This window comes from Mobula hypostoma, chromosome 2, assembly GCF_963921235.1.
Source record: "Mobula hypostoma chromosome 2, sMobHyp1.1, whole genome shotgun sequence".
NCBI lineage: Eukaryota > Metazoa > Chordata > Chondrichthyes > Myliobatiformes > Myliobatidae > Mobula > Mobula hypostoma.
This window is the reverse complement of record NC_086098.1, coordinates 181,206,330-181,224,905: the sequence shown is the minus strand read 5'-3', so window position 1 is coordinate 181,224,905 and position 18,576 is coordinate 181,206,330. Positions and strand designations below refer to the sequence as shown.

At 39.4% G+C, this 18,576-nt stretch overlaps 1 protein-coding gene across 11 annotated transcripts in view; it reads right to left on the bottom strand.

The window, feature by feature from the left end:
- The window catches only part of zmynd8 (zinc finger, MYND-type containing 8), a 105,744-nt gene that overhangs the window by 69,932 nt on the left and 17,236 nt on the right, over positions 1-18,576 (bottom strand). For all 11 annotated transcript variants that reach the window (XM_063041182.1, XM_063041190.1, XM_063041186.1 and 8 more), the window contains one exon: positions 10,166-10,311. In XM_063041182.1, the coding sequence (XP_062897252.1) occupies positions 10,166-10,311 (146 nt within the window). The remainder of the gene's footprint in view (positions 1-10,165; positions 10,312-18,576) is intronic.

Sequence of the window (18,576 nt, the reverse complement as noted above, 5' to 3'; positions counted from 1 at the left end):
CAGATGGAATACAAGGTGTTACTCATCCACCCCGATGGTAGCTTCATCATGACACAAATGGAGGCCAGGGACTGACATGTTGGAACTGGAATGGGAATCAGAATTAAAATGTAGGGTCACTGGAAAGTTCCACTTTTGGTGGATGGAGCAAAGGTGCTCAACAAAGTGGTCCCCCAATTTACGATGGGTTCCACCATTGTAGAAGAGACAACACTGAGATCACTGGAAACAATAGGTGACCCCAGCAGATTTGTAGGTGAAGTGTTGCCTCACCTGGAAGGACTTCTGGGGCCCTTGAATGGAAGTGAGTGAGGTAAAAGGGCAGATGTAGCACTTTGACTGCAGAAACCCTTCAAGACTGGAAAGTGTCAGGAGGGACAACTGGACAATGAATCCCTGCAGAAAGTGGAAATTAGGAGGGGGGGGTGGTGAGGTAAGGATGTATTTAATGATAGGATACCTTTGGAGTTGGCAGATCCTATGGAGAATGATGTGCTGGATGTGGAGGTTCATAGAGTATTCAAGGACATTATCAACCTCTCACTGCTACGGATGGAAGTTCCCACTTGCTTCAAGGCAACAATTATACCAGTGCCTAAGAAGAATAATGTGAGCTGCCTTAATGACTATCATCCAGTAGCACTCACATCTACAGTTATGAAATGCTTTGAGAGGTTGATATATCAACGGCAGACGCAATCTCAATGGTTCTCCACATGGCTTTAAACGACCTGGACAACACAAACACCTACGTCAGGATGATGATACTGTTCATCGACTATAGCTCAGCACTTAATACCACCATTCCCACAATCCTGACTGAGAAGTTACAGAACCTGAGCTCCTGTACCTCCCTTTGCAATTGGATCCTCGACATCATAACCGGAAGACCACAATCTGTGCAGACTGGTGATAATATATCCTCCTCACTGGCGCACCTCAGGGGTGTGTGCTTAGCCGACTGTTCTACTCTCTATATACACATGACTGTGTGGCTCGGCGTAGCTCAAATACCATCTATAAATTTGCTGACGATACAATCATTGTTGGTAGAATATCAGGTGGTGACGAGGAGGCATACAGGAGTGAGAGATACCAACTAGTGAAGTGGTGCCATAGCAACAACCTGGCACTCAACGTCAGCAAAACAAAAGAGATGATTGTGGACTTCAAGAAGAGTAAGGCAAAGGAACACATATCAATCCCCATAGAGAGATCAGAAGTAGAGAGAGTAAGCAGCTTCAAGTTCCTGGGTGTCAAGATCCCTGACGATCTAACCTGGTCCCAACATATCGATGTAGTTATAAAGAAGGCAGGACAGTGGCTATACTTCACTAGGAGTTGGAAGAGATTTGGCATGTCAACAAATACACTCAAAAACCTCTATAGATGTATCGTGGAGATCATTCTGACAGGCTGCGCTGTCTGGTATGTGGGGGGGTGGGGGGGTGCTACTCTACAGGACCGAAAGAAGCTGCAGAGGGTTGTAAATCTAGTCAGCTACATCATGAGTATGGGCCTACAAATTATCAAGGACATCTTTAGGAAGCCATGTTTCAGAAAGGCAGTGTCCATTATTAAGGACCTCCAGCACCCAGGGCATGCCCTTTTCTCACTGTTACCATCAGGGAGGAGGTACAGAAGCCTGAAGGCACACACTCAGTGATTCAGGAACAGCTTCTTCCCGTCTGCCATCCGATTCCGAAATGGACATTGAGCCATTTTTAAAAAATATACAGTATTTCTGTTTATTGCATGATTTTTTAATCTATTCAATATACATAACTGTAATTGATTTATTATTATTTTTCTTCTATATTATGTATTGCATTGAACTGCTGCTGCTGCTAAGTTAACAAATTTCGCGTCACATGTCGGTGTTAATAAACCTGATTCTGATAGAGTTTGCTCATTTCCATGGATGCTGAATGACCTCCTGAGTTCATCCAGCATTTTGTGTGTTGCTTTGCTATCACTCTACAAAAAATCTGCATTAACTCCATGTAACAGCAAATCAGAGACCTACTGCATATAGTAAACACTAAATTAAACTGCAAGACAAAAAGGCACTGAGATCAAAGTCCACTCCACAACTTAACTTCCGCAATCTACTCTAGTTAAATAAGCATATATTAAATATTACACTGCTTGCTGGTCTGTCCTAGGACCTAATGTCATTTAATATATCAACACATTAAGACTTAATCACAATAATATGTTGACAGATGATTTTCTAAAGCTCAGAACAATACATAAAGTTGTAAGATATGAATTGGCCTCTTGCTGTAAAAGAATTGGTCAAAAACAGACACAAAGCATATCCAGGCATTAATCCAATGCTTTCTGAAGCTCTTGGATGGCATTATTACTTCAATAATTCCAAACACGATTCTTATATTAAATCAGCCAAAGAAAATCTCTTTTTTAAATTAGTCTGTGTAATACATTTCAGAATGCATGCTAGATGCAAGAAGCCTGTTAAGTGATTTCTAAAGCACCTTTTGGCATTTTACAAGGTGTTATATTTTTCAGAGTCCCTTAAACTTCTGAGAAATTTCCAAAAACAAAAGATCTCATGATACATTTCTAAACATTGAAGAAGCTCCCATCACAGCATGTGGGAATTTAACCTAAACTGCAAAGAGACAAGCCAACAAATTAATGATCTACCAGAGGCCACAGCATAGAAACAAAGCTAAAGCCGAGTTTATAAAAGGGACAGGATGTTTGGGCACAGGGATCATTTGAGAACAGGGATAGACAGACTGTCTAAAACTTAAGTCTGTTGAAAATACCTCCTACACCAACAGAAAAGTGATTAAAATAATTCATGAATGAACACGTCAATTTACACTGAAATTAACAGCAGAACTACTTCACTTTGAGTCACAAGAGGAAATGTCACCCAAAGACATGTCGTGTGAATCATCACTGGCTGATATGAGACACACACCCCGACGAAAAAAAAACTTCACTACTCTAATTTGTAGCAATTTGAATATTAAATTTTGAGAAAACAAAGAAAAATACATTGTTTGAAACTCCAAAGTATGAGTGTCCAATTTTAAAATCAAACAGATTTAACATTTTCTAGAAGACAGGCAAAGATATTTCCTGCTGATGATGCAAAGTAGGTGTGCTCAGTAATAATGCTGAAATTTAGTAACTAAATAAACATGTCAGAATATGTTAGTACTATTAAATAATCCCCTAAATGAAGATGAAAATATTAAGATTCTGCAACCCACTGCAATAAGATGGATCACATCATAGGCATCCGTTAGTCTTGTGAGACCATGGATTTTCACCTTCGAAGGTTTCCAGGGCGCAGGCCTGGGCAAGGTTGTATGGAAGACCGGCAGTTGCCCATGCTGCAAGTCTCCCCTCTCCACGCCACAAATGTTGTCCAAGGGAAGGGCACCAGTGTCGTCGCAGAGCAATGTGTGGTTAAGTGCCTTGCTCAAGGACACAACATGCTGCCTCAGCTGAAGCTCGAACTAGCGACCTTCAGATCACTAGACCAACGCCTTAACCACTTGACCATGCGCCAACACATCAAGGATCACCATTTAATTAATTTGATTTGCTAAGCAATACAAGAGTTGTTGTGCCACTAGTTTTCCCAATGACTTAGAAAATACTGCTGTTGGATCAAGATTTTTGAAAAGAAAACCACAAGGTTTTGCTTGAACACTCAAAACTGATCCACCTCAGTGACACAAAGTATCAAATGAGATTAGTCAGTTCACAACCTGGTTAAATAAAACTAAATTTCAATTATAGGCTGACACCTGACTTAAGGACACTCCTACCTACTAACCAGCTTCCATAATATTATTAAAATCAAAAAGTCTGATGTACGTACATGCAACGCCAATAAAAAAGTATTCATACCCCTTGGAAATTTTCATGTTCTGTTGTAACCCCTATTGACATCAATGGATCTGGGGTTGAGAGGGTTTAAGTTCCTCGGCATCCACATCACCGAGGACCTCACGTGGTCTGTACACACCAGCTCGGTGGTGAAAAAGGCACAACAGCGCCCCTTTCACCTCAGACGGTTAAGGAAGTTTGGTATGGGCCCCAAAATCCTAAGAACTTTCAACAGTGGCACAATTAAGAGCATCCTGGCTGGCTGCATCACTGCCTGGTATGGGAACTGTACCTCCCTTGATTGTAGGGCTCTGCAGAGAGTGGTGCGGACAGCCCAGTGCATCTATAGATGTGAACTTCCCATGATTCAGGGCATTTGCAAGGACAGGTGGGTAAAAAGGGCCCGTAGGATCAGTGGCGACCCGAGTCACCCCAACCACAATCTATTCCAGCCACTACCATCTGGGAAGCAGAACTGCAGCATAAAAGTCAGGACCAACAGGCTCCCAGACAGCTTCTTCCACCATGCCATCAGACTGATTAACTCACACTGATTTGAGTGTACTCTATGTTACATGACTGTTCTTTTATTATAAATTAGATTTATATTATTTATTATAAATAATATTAGAGGTCACATATTAGTTAAATGGAGATCTGTTTTTGGAGACCTGTGTGCAGTCAAGGTGTTTCAATTGATTGTAGTAAAAATGCACCTGCATATGGCAGGTCCAGCTGCTGGTGAGTCAGTATCCTGGAAAAAATTACATCATGACGACAAATGAACACTCCATGCAACTCCGCGAAAAAGTTACTGAAAAGCACAAGTCAAGAGATGTATACAACATACAGTTAAGTCAATCATCAATAAATGGGAAGAATATGGCACAGCTGTAAATCTGCCTAGAGCATGCCATCCTCAAAAACTAAGTGACTGTGCAAGAAGGGGACTAGTGAGGGAGGCCACCAAGAGACCCATGACAACTCTGGAGGAGTTACAAGCTTTAGTGACTGAGATGGGGGCGACTGTGCATAAAACAACTGTTGGCCGGTTGCCTCACCAGTCGCAGCTTTATGGGAGAATGGCAAAGAGAAAGCCACTGTTGAAAAAAAGACTCACATGAAATCTTGGCTAGAGTTTGCCGGAAGGCTGTGGGAGGCTCTGAAGTCAGCGGAAGAAGGTTCTAAGGTCTGATAAAAACCAAAATTGAGCTTTATGGCCATCAGAGTAAAGGCTTTGTTTGACGTAAGCCTAGCACCACACATCATCAAAAACACAACATCCCTATACCGAGAAGCATGGTGGTGGCTGCATCATGCTGTGTGGATGCTTCACTGCAGCAGGCCCTGGAAGGCTTGTGAAGGTAGAGGGTAAAAACAATGCAGCAAAATACAGGGAAATCCTGATGCAGTCTGCAAAGAGAATTGCAACTTGGGAGAAGATTTGTTTTCCAGCAAGACAATGACCCTAAGCATAAAGCCAAAGCTGCACAGGAATGGCTTAAAAACAACAAAGTTAATGTTCTGGAGTGGCTAAGTCAAACTCCAGACCGCAATCCCATTGGGAATTTGTGGCTGGACTTGAAAAGGGCTGTTCATTCACAATTCCCATGCAATCTGACAGAACTTGAGCAGTTTTGTAAAGAAAGGGGAAAAATCGCAGTGTCCAGATGTGCAAAGCTAATAAAGACCTATCCACACAGACTCAAGGCTGTAGTTGCTGCCAAGGGTGCATCTATTAAATTCTGACTTGAAGGGGGTGAATACTTATGCAATCATTTATTTTATATTTGTGATTAATTTCCATCACTTTGTAGACATCTGTTTTCACTTTGAAATGAAAGAATCTTTTTCTGTTGATATGTCAAAAAAACCAAATTCAATCCAGTGTGATTCAATGCTATAAAACAATAAAACATGTAAACTTCCAAGGGATGTGAATACTTTTTATAGGCGCTGTATGTAGATGGCAATAATACACCAGTGATGGAGGAAAGGAAAGATCAAGGTTGTGCTCAAGGTGCTAAACACCTGGAGTACTTTGTTCTAGATCAGAGTGTTGAACCTTTCAAAATGTCATTGAAGCTGCTGTCTTCTAAGCAAATGGTGAGTATTCCCAACTTCTGTATTGCGGTTACAGTATTGGAAAAGTTTATCACAGTCAGCATATAGTCTCACTCACCAATGAATGCCCAGCTTTTGACCCGTTCTTTTGGTATCAGTAGTGATGTAAAAATAACACCAAAAAGTAAAATGCTCCATTAAATAAGTCAAATCTTCCAAAAACTACGTTTTCATTTGTGATTTCTGTAGATATTTCAATTGTAGCCTTTTCTTGTATACTAAAAAACTATTTCTATGGGAGTCAAACCTGATCATCAATTCTTAAATATAAAACAAAACAGACCCATAAAAAGAAAACAGGCCAGTAAAAAATAATTTTGTTGCAGGAATGGGAAGAATTTGACCACAAATGAAATTGGAGGAAATGTGAATTTCAAAATAAAATTGCATTTGGCTTCCTGTGAAAACCTAGAAACATTGGATGTTTCTGCCCAACTGTAATTTGTCAAAAATTGTATCATTTTATGGAGGACCAGCAAGCTTGTGACTGGGTCCACACTCCATGATACCTAATTGTATCTGTTAAACAGATTTACAAGGAGTTCAGCAACAATTTTTTGAGTTGATTTACAACACCACCAGCGGCAAGTTACCATCTTCAAATTCCAGTAGACTAGTTCCTTGTCATTAATCTCAAAATGAAATCCTCCTCTTACTGAAATTACTTTAAACTGTAATTAGCAATAAATCTTAAGATCTTTCATAGTCCATATATGGTTATATGGTTATATTATCTCAGTCCTATTTTTAAAAGTATATACCTACAAATTACTACAGGATATCATTTTCAAGCAGAAAGTGTAACCCAAACCTGTGCATTTAGAATAATAAGCAGGGTTGTTTGGCATTATTATTAAGTAGTTCCATAAAAATCTGCAAAATTTTGTATCAAAAATTAAACTAAGCTTCAACAAACTATTAAATTTCTGAAATCTAAAACTACAGAACATTATATCTGCAATGTGGTACTTCTTTTAAAAAAAAAGAAAAATCCTATTTTTGCACTGCAAGACACTTGAAAAGTTTTGGTTAAAATTTTAAAAGGTGTGTACTAATAAACATTAATCATTACAGTAGCACGTTTCATCTCTGGATTCCAGCAAAGGGAAAGGACTGGTATTGGATAGTAACTACCTGAGCCAGGACAACAATCAATTCATGAGCTGACACTCCCATAATCAGAAGGCTGAAGATCTACTTGAATAAAGATTAATGGATGTCACTTCAATGAAATGCAGAAGAGGTGCTGTTTTGCTAGTGGTTGTGTCTTTCAGATGGAGGCTAAACTGTGAATTAGCCTGCCTCTTCAGACTCATGAGAAATTCCATGACACTTGATATACAGAAAAGGAGTTTATCCTAGAGCCTTATGCAAATTCAGCCCTCAACTACATTGCAGTCTTTGAGATTGTTCCTTGTATACACTGCATGCCACATTTTCATACTACAATCCATAAACTGGCTGAGAAATTTTTCTGTGTTTTGTAAGTGAAGATTTTTCTTCCTAATCACTCAGCAAATTTGAGCTACAGATAAAAGTAAAACCAACTAAGCCAAATTCTATCAATTGACTGTACAAAGCAGGGAAATCTGACTAGATGTGATGTGGAGAACTAACTGCAGCATGAGTGAACATCTTACTACTAACAGTTGAAAAGGGGTATTTCAGCATGTTACCTGACAAGGAGAAGTAGTAAATTCACTTTTTAAAACATTATTGAGGGATATATAACATACCCACAAAAATAAGGAACTGTAATTAAATCAAAATTCATTAAATTAAAATTTTTTAATTTTTCAATAACAGAATTGAACAGGAAAAAAGTGTTCAAGGCAATTCTTGATAAGATAATCGTTAAAAGACGGTTCATATTTTTTAAATGGCAATACATACTGTATAACTGGTTTAACTACAGAGATGCACTTTTTAAAAGGTTGGAAGTAATATTGCAAATTATGGAGTTTACGTTGATCTCAAAACAACACTGATACTCTGTGCTGTACTAAATCGAAGGATTTAGATTGGATTATTAATAATGCATTGTACTAAGATCAAATGAATCAACTTGTCCTCTTGATGGCAGGTTTGTGTACACAAATAAACTTTGAGTTATACTTCAGTGATATTATTTAGAATAATAAAGCTATTCTAGGTCTTGAATCACTAGCTCCTTGATTTTGGATTGATGTCAGTACAGGGTATGACCCTCATTTCAGACCACTGGATAAGTTCAGTGGACTTGTCACTAAGACTCAACTTGCTGATTTCAGAAAAGTAACTGTTAAATGTGATGGACAGTCAAAAGCTGTGTACACATCCACCAAGACACAATAAAAATGCTAGATTCTGAAGCAGCAAACAATTTGCTGAAGGAACTCAGTGGGACAAGCATCATCTGTAGTGGGGGGAGGGGGGGAGAAATCAGTAATATTTCTGGTTGAAGCCCTGCATTAGGCCCTGATACAGTGTTTCAACTCAAAACATCACTTCCCCACAGATGCTGATCAACCTGTGAAGTTCCTCCAACAGATTGCTGAAATATCATGTTTGATAATGATTGCCCAGAATAAAAGCAATATTCCCACATGAACTAGGATATCTCTACTAGCAAAAGTCATTGAGAACTTGATGATAAAGTACTCTTAAGATGAAGCCTTGCAGCTAATTTAAAACTGATATATGTGTAACTGTTTCAGGACAGGGGTTTTACACACCACTTGACCTTAATGAGCTTGGACATCACATGATAATCTGATATTGAACATATAATGTCACTTGTATGTTAAAATACACCCAGTAGAGTCTTAGATTCAATTTAGGAGGAAATTAATTTACTAGCAGACCACTTTCCAACATGTCACATGCATAGTGCTGTGTCTAAAGAACACAAACGGGTATGATAAACAGGTACAGTTTTAGAAATACTGAGAAAGCATAACAAGTAGTTAACACCATTACAAGTAAACATACCACTAACTTTCTCGTCACACAAGCAGAGAATAAAACACGGTAAAAATGTAAAATTTTGTCTGATTTAGAAGCTGCATTACACCATATTTTAAAACTGCAAATTATAAGCAGACCAAAATAAAATTTATTTGCCAATTCATAACAGCCCCAGCCCCTTAATATTTTGTTATCTTCCAATTGTTCAATTGATGCTACACAGTGGAGTTCGAACATAGTACATGTCTAAGGTCTTGGCTGTGACAAGTACTTAGTGCTTTTATCTAATGAAATCAGATTAATACGCTAATTTTCTGTCAAACTGATGTACACTTTAAACATTTGGAAGTACATTTCAGCCTTAAAAATACAGTAATCTTGTCAACATAGCTCATACAGAGCTGGAGGAAATTTGGAAAAAACTCCAAAATTAGTTAGGGGTTAGGGTTGGCTATCATTGGACAAAAGGAGAGAATAATGTTACTCACTGATACAGGAATAGGCAATGAAAAGCAACACATGACATCAACAATTTCCTACAAACATGGATTGTTCTCCATGGTTCTCCATGATTGTTCTCCTGCTCCAATGGTTTCATACACTGGTGCATCTAGCTTTTAAGGCCATGTTCCTCCTTTTATTCAATAACTGTAATGCACTTTTGGACAAGATTTATATCTACTAAGTATCATTTTTGAGCTAGACAACCTGAGCTAAAATAACTGTATGGTATGAGGTTTTCTACTAAGCAAATATTAAATAAAATACATACTACAAAAATGGATCTCTTATTTTCCCACTAAAATAAAAGCACTATCACTAATTTCTCCAGAAGGAAATTTGACACATTCCCATCAATAGAAACTATGGGCTCCAATGATCTCCTGGAAGTTTGTTCAATTAAACTCTTAAGAGAATTTCCTATTAACTTTATTCCCTCCAGAAGATCCCATGGTTAGGTTCCTGATCCAGAATAAACAGACAAAAAAATTGCAAATGCTGGAAAATAAAAGAGCTTTTGACCCAAAACGTTGGGATGCTGCATGCCCTGCACTGTTTCTTTTCCTCACTTTCCTGTTTCGTAATTTCTGATCAGCTGTTTTTATTTTTGCTTTTGCCAACTATTCAAAATGATAACCATGAAATGATTATGGTGTAATACAGCTAGATAAGATTATGAAGCATCAGAGTGTGAACCAGGCAGACTCGGATGTTACTATACCTGCTCTTTACTAGAATTAGCTAAACCAGGTTTCTTCTTCTTTTTCATGGGACTCAGTGCATCATCTTGTGGAGAGTGTCCATTTGAAGATGGCTGGGGGCTAAGCTGTTTTCGTTTTAGACCCGTACGTTCTCCAGAACCAAGATCTGAAAAATAAACTCAAAACATTAAACCACGAAAATTTCATCCACTCATGGCAGCAAAATTAGAGAGACCTATTGGGAGAGAGCAGCTTCAGTGAGAATCATGCCTTTTGATGTTACTATTGAATTTATGCAAAGTTCATTTATGTTTCCATTTACAGTATGTCTCAAGTATCTTTACAAAATACACTAAAACAAAAACCAATTCTTTGTTGACTGCCCTCACCCATTTCTCAGTAGTGTAACAAACATTTGCAAGCATCTTCAGGACACTTGAGTGGTAAAATCTCAATGAACCATAGGGCATTTGTAGTGATAGTAATCCAAGTATTATTACATAAATAGAAAATGGCATCTTAGCAACCATAATTACTGGGTTCAACTGTCTGAAGAAAAATTAAAGTAGAAATCTTAAGAGTAACTTAAGAAAACTTTTTCAACCAGAAAGGAAGTAGACTGTGAAACACATCAACAGGGAAGTTTTCTGTAATATAGGCAGAATAAGTAAGGCCCATTATGTTAGAAGACAGAAAAAATAAACACACCAAGAAGAAAATGTAGGCATTTACTCTGGATAAAAATGAGCTTAATAAACATAATACTCATTATGTTTCTGAAAAGTCTGCACTTATGAAACAATGGCTAACATTCATCTTGATTTTGCAGTGGGAATTGAACCAGCAGTTGTTATTCATTAATCTTAAACTGCAATTGGGTATCAGAAGTCTTCAGTCACATGGCAATCATCACACTCTGCAATACTAACAATAACATGTCCCTTTAAACTACAGTTCATTACTTTTTACACCATCTCCAACAATTAAACCACCAAAGGAATAAGGATCCACACTTCAAAATGTCTTGCATTGGAGAAGTTGCCAGTAATAACTAATATTTATGATTTGATACAAATTACTTTTGTTTAAAATGATCAGGTCTTTACATGTTCTGACAGCTTGTATCCATCTACCACAACATTCTAACTTAGTCTCTTGGAAAGTGTCTGCTGTAAAAATATCCCACAACATCCAAGACAATGTATTTGAAGTTCAGTAATCCTTTTAAATATCTTTTTTGTTAAGTCTTTAACATCATTGTTATGTAACCATATAAACCACATGCACCCAAGTGTTTCTTGCTCCAAGGCTAGTCTAGTACATTTCCACCAGACAATTTTCTGTTAAGTTATTTTAATGCTAAATAACTCTATTAGCTCTATCTTACAGATGTATGTTCAGCATTTTCATTCATTTAAAGTACTTGCATTGAGGAATCTATGGATATACTACAAATAAATATTTGCAACTGCAAAAAGCAGTTTTCTATTTTGGGTAGAATTTTGATATGGAGTGACTGCAGAGAGATATAGGTAGGTTAAGTGAGTGGGCAAAGGTCTGGCAGATGGAGTACAATGTTGGTAAATGCAAAGTCATCCACTTGGAAGGAAAAATGAAAGAGCAGATTATTATATAAATGGTAAAAAAAAATTGCAGCATGCTGCTGTGCAGAGGAACTTGAGAGTGCCTGTGCACGACTCACAAAAGGTTGGTTTGCAGGTGCAGCAGGCTATCAAGAAGGCCTTCATTGCTAGGGGGATTGAATTTAAGAGCAGGAAGGCTATGCTGGAACTGTACAGGGCACTGGTGAGGTCGCACCTGGAGTACTGCATGCAGTTCTGGTCTCCTTACTTGAGGAAGGATAAACTGACTTTAGAGGCAGTGCAGTAAAGTTGTTTCCACTGGTAGGTGAGACTAGAACTAGGAGACATAGTCACAAGATTCAGGGGAGTAGATTTAGGAGGGAGATGAAGAGGAACTGCTTTTCCCAGAGTGTGGAATTCTCTGACCAACGAAGCAGTGGAGGCTACCTCAGTAAATATATTTAAGGCAAGGTTGGATAGATTTTTGCATAGTAGGGGAATTAAGGGTTATGGGGGGGGGGGAGGCAGGTAGGGGGAAATGGACAGATCAGCCATGATCGTATCAAATGGTGGAGCACGCTTAACAGGACAGATGGCCTACTCTTGTACCTATTTCTTATGTTCTTATGGGTGAAAATACAACCCAAATGAATGGTCATTTTATTGACCCACTATTCCCAAAAGATAACAAAAGTGAAACAAATCTAGGCCCACACAGATTACCACTAATTGTGGAATAAGCAGTGGAATGCTTCACGTTCTTTTGGAAGGAATCCTATTACTGACAACCAAACCAAGTACACATTTCTTATTTAGTTAGTAACTAAGCCGAAAAGTGCTAATTCAATAGCAATTGCTATTATAAAGTATAATCAAATCTTCATAATTTTCCCCATCACATTAATCAGTTAATAAACTTTTTAATGACTAATTACTTCTGTCTCAACGGAGCAATAAGTTCATTCAATATCCCAAACCAATACCTCAGTGTTTCTTTTCCCCCCACTTAGACCAATAAGCTTAAAAAGGTCTGCAGTTGACAATGTCACCAACACCACCCCCATGGCTAAAATGCTCTGCATACGGAGAATTCTACTTTGCCATTCTACTTACCAAGAGAGTTCTTCTCAGTAATCCTGGCCGCAGTTTACATTCCATCAGAAGCTGACATAAATCAGGCACTTGAGATACTGAACAATGCCATCACCAAACAGTTCATCACAATGTATTTCAAATCATGGTCAGGGACTTCAAATGTTGAAGTGTTTTGAGAGACTTGTTTGAAGAAATCTGTACCCAATTATCATCAGCACGTAACTCGCAGCACCAGGGGTACCAAGACACAAGGCCACTGCTATACCATGATTAAGAATGCCATCTGTTCCATGCCCAATCTGCATTTTAGGAAATCTGTTCATTTCCTGTCCTACTCCTACCTCTTACAAAGTGAAATCAAGCAACATAGGTGCCAACAAGGCTTTGATCCCAGGTGAGCTCAACATCTTCTATGCTCGCTTTGACCAACAAAAGATGAAGGAAATTTCATGAACTCCTACAGCCTCTGACGACCCTGTGATTTCAACCTCTGAAGCCGACGTGAGAGTACCCTTCACAGAGATGAACCTACAGAAAGCATCTGGCTCAGAAGGTAAGTTAACCAAGTACTAAAGACCTATGCTGATCGACTTGCTGGAGTACGCACCGATATCTTTTACCTCTCACTTTGGCAGTGTGAGGTCCTTGCCTGCTTCAAGCAGGCTTCAGTTATACTGGTGCCTAAGAAAATATTAATCTGCCTTAATGACTACTGTCCAGTAGCAATTACATCCACTGTGACGGAGTGTTTTGAGAGTTTGGTGATTAAACATCTGAACTCCTGCCTGAGAAGCAACTTGGATCCACTCCAGTTTGTTTATCAGCACAACAGGTCAGCAAAAGATGCCATCTCATTGGCTCTTCAATCAACCCTGGAACATCTGGACAGCACAGATGCATATATTAGAATTCTCTTCATTGACTATAGCTCAGCATTCAGTACTATCATCCCCTCAACACTAATCAATAAGCTTCAAGACCTTGGCCTCAATACCTCCTTGTGCAATTGGATCTTCAATTTCCTCACTTGCAGACCCCAGTCAGTTCAGATTGGCAACTTTTGCTCCACAATCTCCATCAGCAAAGGGGCACCAGAAGGCTGTGTGCTTAACCCCCTACTCTCATGACCGTGGCTAAGCACAGCTCCAATGCCGTATTTAAGTTTGCTGACAACATCACTGTTGTTGGCCAAATCAAAGGTGGAGACAAATCAATATATAGGAAGGAGACTCTAAATCTAGCTGAGAGGTGCCATAACAACCTCTTACTCAATGACAGCAGAAGCAAAGAGCTGATTATTGACTTTAAGAGAAAGAAATCAGAGGCCTATGAGCCCATCCTCATCGAAGGATCATTGGTGGCGAGGGTCAGCAACTTTAAATTCCTCAGTGCTATCATTTCAGAGGACCTGTCCTGGGCCCAGCACATAAGTGCAATTCCAAAGAAAGCACGGCAGCACCTCCACTTCCTTAGGAGTTTGTGAAGATTTGGCATGACATCTAAAATTTGGACAAACTCCTATAAATGTGTGGTGGAGAGTATATTGACTGATTGCATCACAGCCTGGTATGGAAAAATCAACACACTTGAACGGAAAATCCTTCAAGAAGTAGTGTATATGGCCTAGGCCACCACCCCACCATTGAACACATCTACACGGAGCGTTGTTGCAGGAAAACAGGATCCATCGGAGATCTCCACCACCCAGGTCATGCTCCCGCCTCACTGCTGCCATCAGGAAGGTGACACAGGAGCCACAGAACCCACACCACACCAGGTTCAGGAACAGTGATCATCCCTCAAGCATCAGGCTCTTGAACCAATGGGGATAACTTTACTCGACCCACCACAAAACTGTTCCCATAACTCCTAGATTCAGTTTCAAGGCCTCTTCATCTCATGCCCGATATTTATTGGTTTTTTTTTTGCTTTGTATTTGCACAGTTTGCTGTTTTTTGCACATTAGTTGTTTGTCCGTCCTGTTAGATATGGTCTTTCATTGATTTTATTATGTATCTTGGATTTACTGAGTATGCCCACAAGAAAATGAATGTACATGGTGACATATATATATATATATATATATATACACACTTTGACAATAAATTTACTTTGAGCTTTGAATTTTGAAAATGCAGCACAAAAATGTGGTTAAGGTACTTCAGCTTCTGAGTACTGGCTTCTCCCTACAGACTGCAGCTGTCAGATTGGTTCTGCAATACTCAGAACGGGCAGACTCAAGAGCACAATCTACTCTTGAGACCTTTCCACCAATGTTGGCAGCATTCATAGTGCTTAAGTTCAGATACCTGACCAGATTATCTATGAATGCCTTCATGTCACTCCTTCAGGTACCCAAAATTCAGATTTATATTTATTTAGCATATATACACCAAAATATACAGTGATATGTGCAACTTGCATTAACAATCAGCACACTCAAGAATATGCTACAGGCACCCGCATGGTTTGCCACCCATCCCAACAGCAATATAGCTTGCCTGCAATAACACAAAATACAACAAAACAGAACATACCAAGCAACAAAAAAAGCACTCCACTCCTTCCCAATACAGACACCCAACTACATACCCTGTCCTGTAACACCAGTGGACTCATTCAGACACTGGCCTGCAACTTTCCCCCCAATGGACTTGCAGAAATTGGCAGACGATTGGGCCTCAACTTCTGATTGACCTTTGATCTTTGATCTTCGGTATTGACCCAGGACTCAGAGTGGGTGGCATGGTGTCACGGCGGTAAGCGCAGCACTTACAGTAAAGGCGATCCAGGCTCAATTCCTGCCGCTACTTGTAGGTTCTCCCTGTGACCATATTGGTTTCCTCCAAGTGCTCCAGTTTCCTCCCACAATCCAAAGTAGTACCGGCTGGTTGGCTAATTGGTCATTATATAGTGTCCCATGATTAGGCCTGGATTAAATCAGGGGATTGCTGGGCAGCGCAGCTTAGAAACAAATTTTGCGTCACATGCTGGTAATAATAAACCTGATTCTGATTCTGAAAGGGGCTAATCCACATTGAATCTCAATAAGTTTAAAAAATTATGATGAATAAGGACCCTGTATGATAACCTGAACTCCAGGCCTCAAACACAGAACACACCACTGATGGGACCTCAAAAACTAGGCCTCGTATTGGTAATTCTAACCATTGCAGTCTGTCTAGCCCACAAATCTTCAATGTGACAAGATTCACTTCAATATCATCATTATGAAATAACTTGCCTCTCTACCTAACTGCCAATCTTGAAAATGCCCTTGATTTATTTAGAGGAAACATAGAACAGAAACATTGTGCAGCTTGCTTGCTTTCTTTTCAGTTTGTTAAATTCAACAGGGACTGGAAAACATTCACAATGGTGAAATATTTTACAAAAGAATATTTTTTCTTCCGAAGAATTTCCACCCCAAACTATGTCAGATTCCAAAAACAGTAGTTGCATTCATGCTTAAGGGAACAGGTGATCACTGAAATTTGTGTTTCTTGTTTTCCCCTTTCAAACAGTCAAAAACACAGTTATCACAATTATCCAATTTCTGTTGAATACTTATGGTAAACAAGTAAATGCAAAGACTTAATTTGTTGACCAACAAACCTTGAATGATTTTGCCAAGAGCAGATCCAGTCTTCCATAGTAGAAGCAGTCATTTTATCTTAAACCATAAGGCAGGAATTTTTACTCTTTTGCCAAATATCTGACAAACTGCCACCTCTATTAATAGGTCTTCCCTTAAAAGGAGAAATGCAATTTTACTCCTAATTTTTTAAAAAATGACACATATACTTCTAAAGATTTATCTGAATATTTCCAGTAACCTTTAAGTTCCTAGCTATTCAGTACAAAATACAATGACAATTGAGGTACAAGAGAATGAGATGCTGGAAATCCAGAGTAACACACACAAAATGCTGGAGGAACTCAGCAGATCAGGTGGTATCTATGGAGAGGAATAAGCACAAACACATGAACAGTGTCCTTAAGGGTCTTAGCCTGAAAAGTTGCCTATTTACTGTTTTTCCATAGGTGCTGCCTGACCTGCTGAGTTCCTCCAGCATTTTGTGTGAGTTGCAGAAGATGCTGGTGGGAGTTGTGTACAGGCCACCTAACAGTAGTAGTGAGGTCGGAGATGGTATTAAACAGGAAATTAGAAATGTGTGCAATAAAGGAACAGCAGTTATAATGGGTGACTTCAATCGACATGTAGACTGGGTGAACCAAATTGGTAAAGGTGCTGAGGAAGAGGATTTCTTGGAATGTATGAGGGATGGTTTTTTGAACCAACATGTCGAGGAACCAACTAGAGAACAGGCTATTCTGGACTGGGTTTTGAGCAATGAGGAAGGGTTAATTAGTGATCTTGTCGTGAGAGGCCCCTTGGGTAAGAGCGACCATAGTATGGTGGAATTCTTCATTAATATGGAGAGTGAGATAGTTAATTCAGAAACAAAGGTTCTGAACTTAAAGAGGGGTAACTTTGAAGGTATGAGACGTGAATTAGCTAAGATAGACTGGCAAATGACACTTAAAGGATTGATGGTGGATATGCAATGGCAAGCATTTAAAGGTTGCATGGATGAACTAAAACAATTGTTCATCCCAGTTTGGCAAAAGAATAAATCAAGGAAGGTAGTGCACCCGTGGCTGACAAGAGAAATTAGGGATAGTATCAATTCCAAAGAAGTAGCATACAAATTAGCCAGAGAAAGTGGCTCACCTGAGGACTGGGAGAAATTCAGAGTTCAGCAGAGGAGGACAAAGGGCTTAATTAGGAAGGGGAAAAAAGATTATGAGAGAAAACTGGCGGGGAACATAAAAACGGACTGTAAAAGCTTTTATAGATATGTAAAAAGGAAAAGACTGGTAAGACAAATGTAGGTCCCCTGCAGACAGAAACAGGTGAATTGATTATGGGGAGCAAGGACATGGCAGACCAATTGAATAATTACTTTGGTTCTGTCTTCACTAAGGAGGACATAAATAATCTTCCAGAAATAGTAAGGGACAGAGGGTCCAGTGAGATGGAGGAACTGAGTGAAATACATGTTAGTAGGGAAGTGGTGTTAGGTAAATTGAAGGGATTGAAGGCAGATAAATCCCCAGGGCCAGATGGTCTGCATCCCAGAGTGCTTAAGGAAGTAGCCCAAGAAATAGTGGATGCATTAGTGATAATTTTTCAAAACACGTTAGATTCTGGACTAGTTCCTGAGGATTGGAGGGTGGCTAATGTAACCCCACTTTTTAAAAAAGGAGGGAGAGAGAAACCGGGGCATTATAGACCGGTTAGCCTAACGTCGGTGGTGGGGAAACTGCTGGAGTCAGTTATCAAGGATGTGATAACAGCACATTTGGAAAGCGGTGAAATGATCAGACAAAGTCAGCATGGTTTTGTGAAAGGAAAATCATGTCTGACGAATCTCATAGAATTTTTTGAGGATGTAACTAGTAGAGTGGATAGGGGAGAACCAGTGGATGTGGTATATTTGGATTTTCAAAAGGCTTTTGACAAGGTCCCACACAGGAGATTAGTGTGCAAACTTAAAGCACACGGTATTGGGGGTACGGTATTGGTGTGGGTGGAGAATTGGTTAGCAGACAGAAAGCAAAGAGTGGGAATAAACGGGACCTTTTCAGAATGGCAGGCGGTGACTAGTGGGGTACCACAAGGCTCAGTGCTGGGACCCCAGTTGTTTACAATATATATTAATGACTTGGATGAGGGAATTAAATGCAGC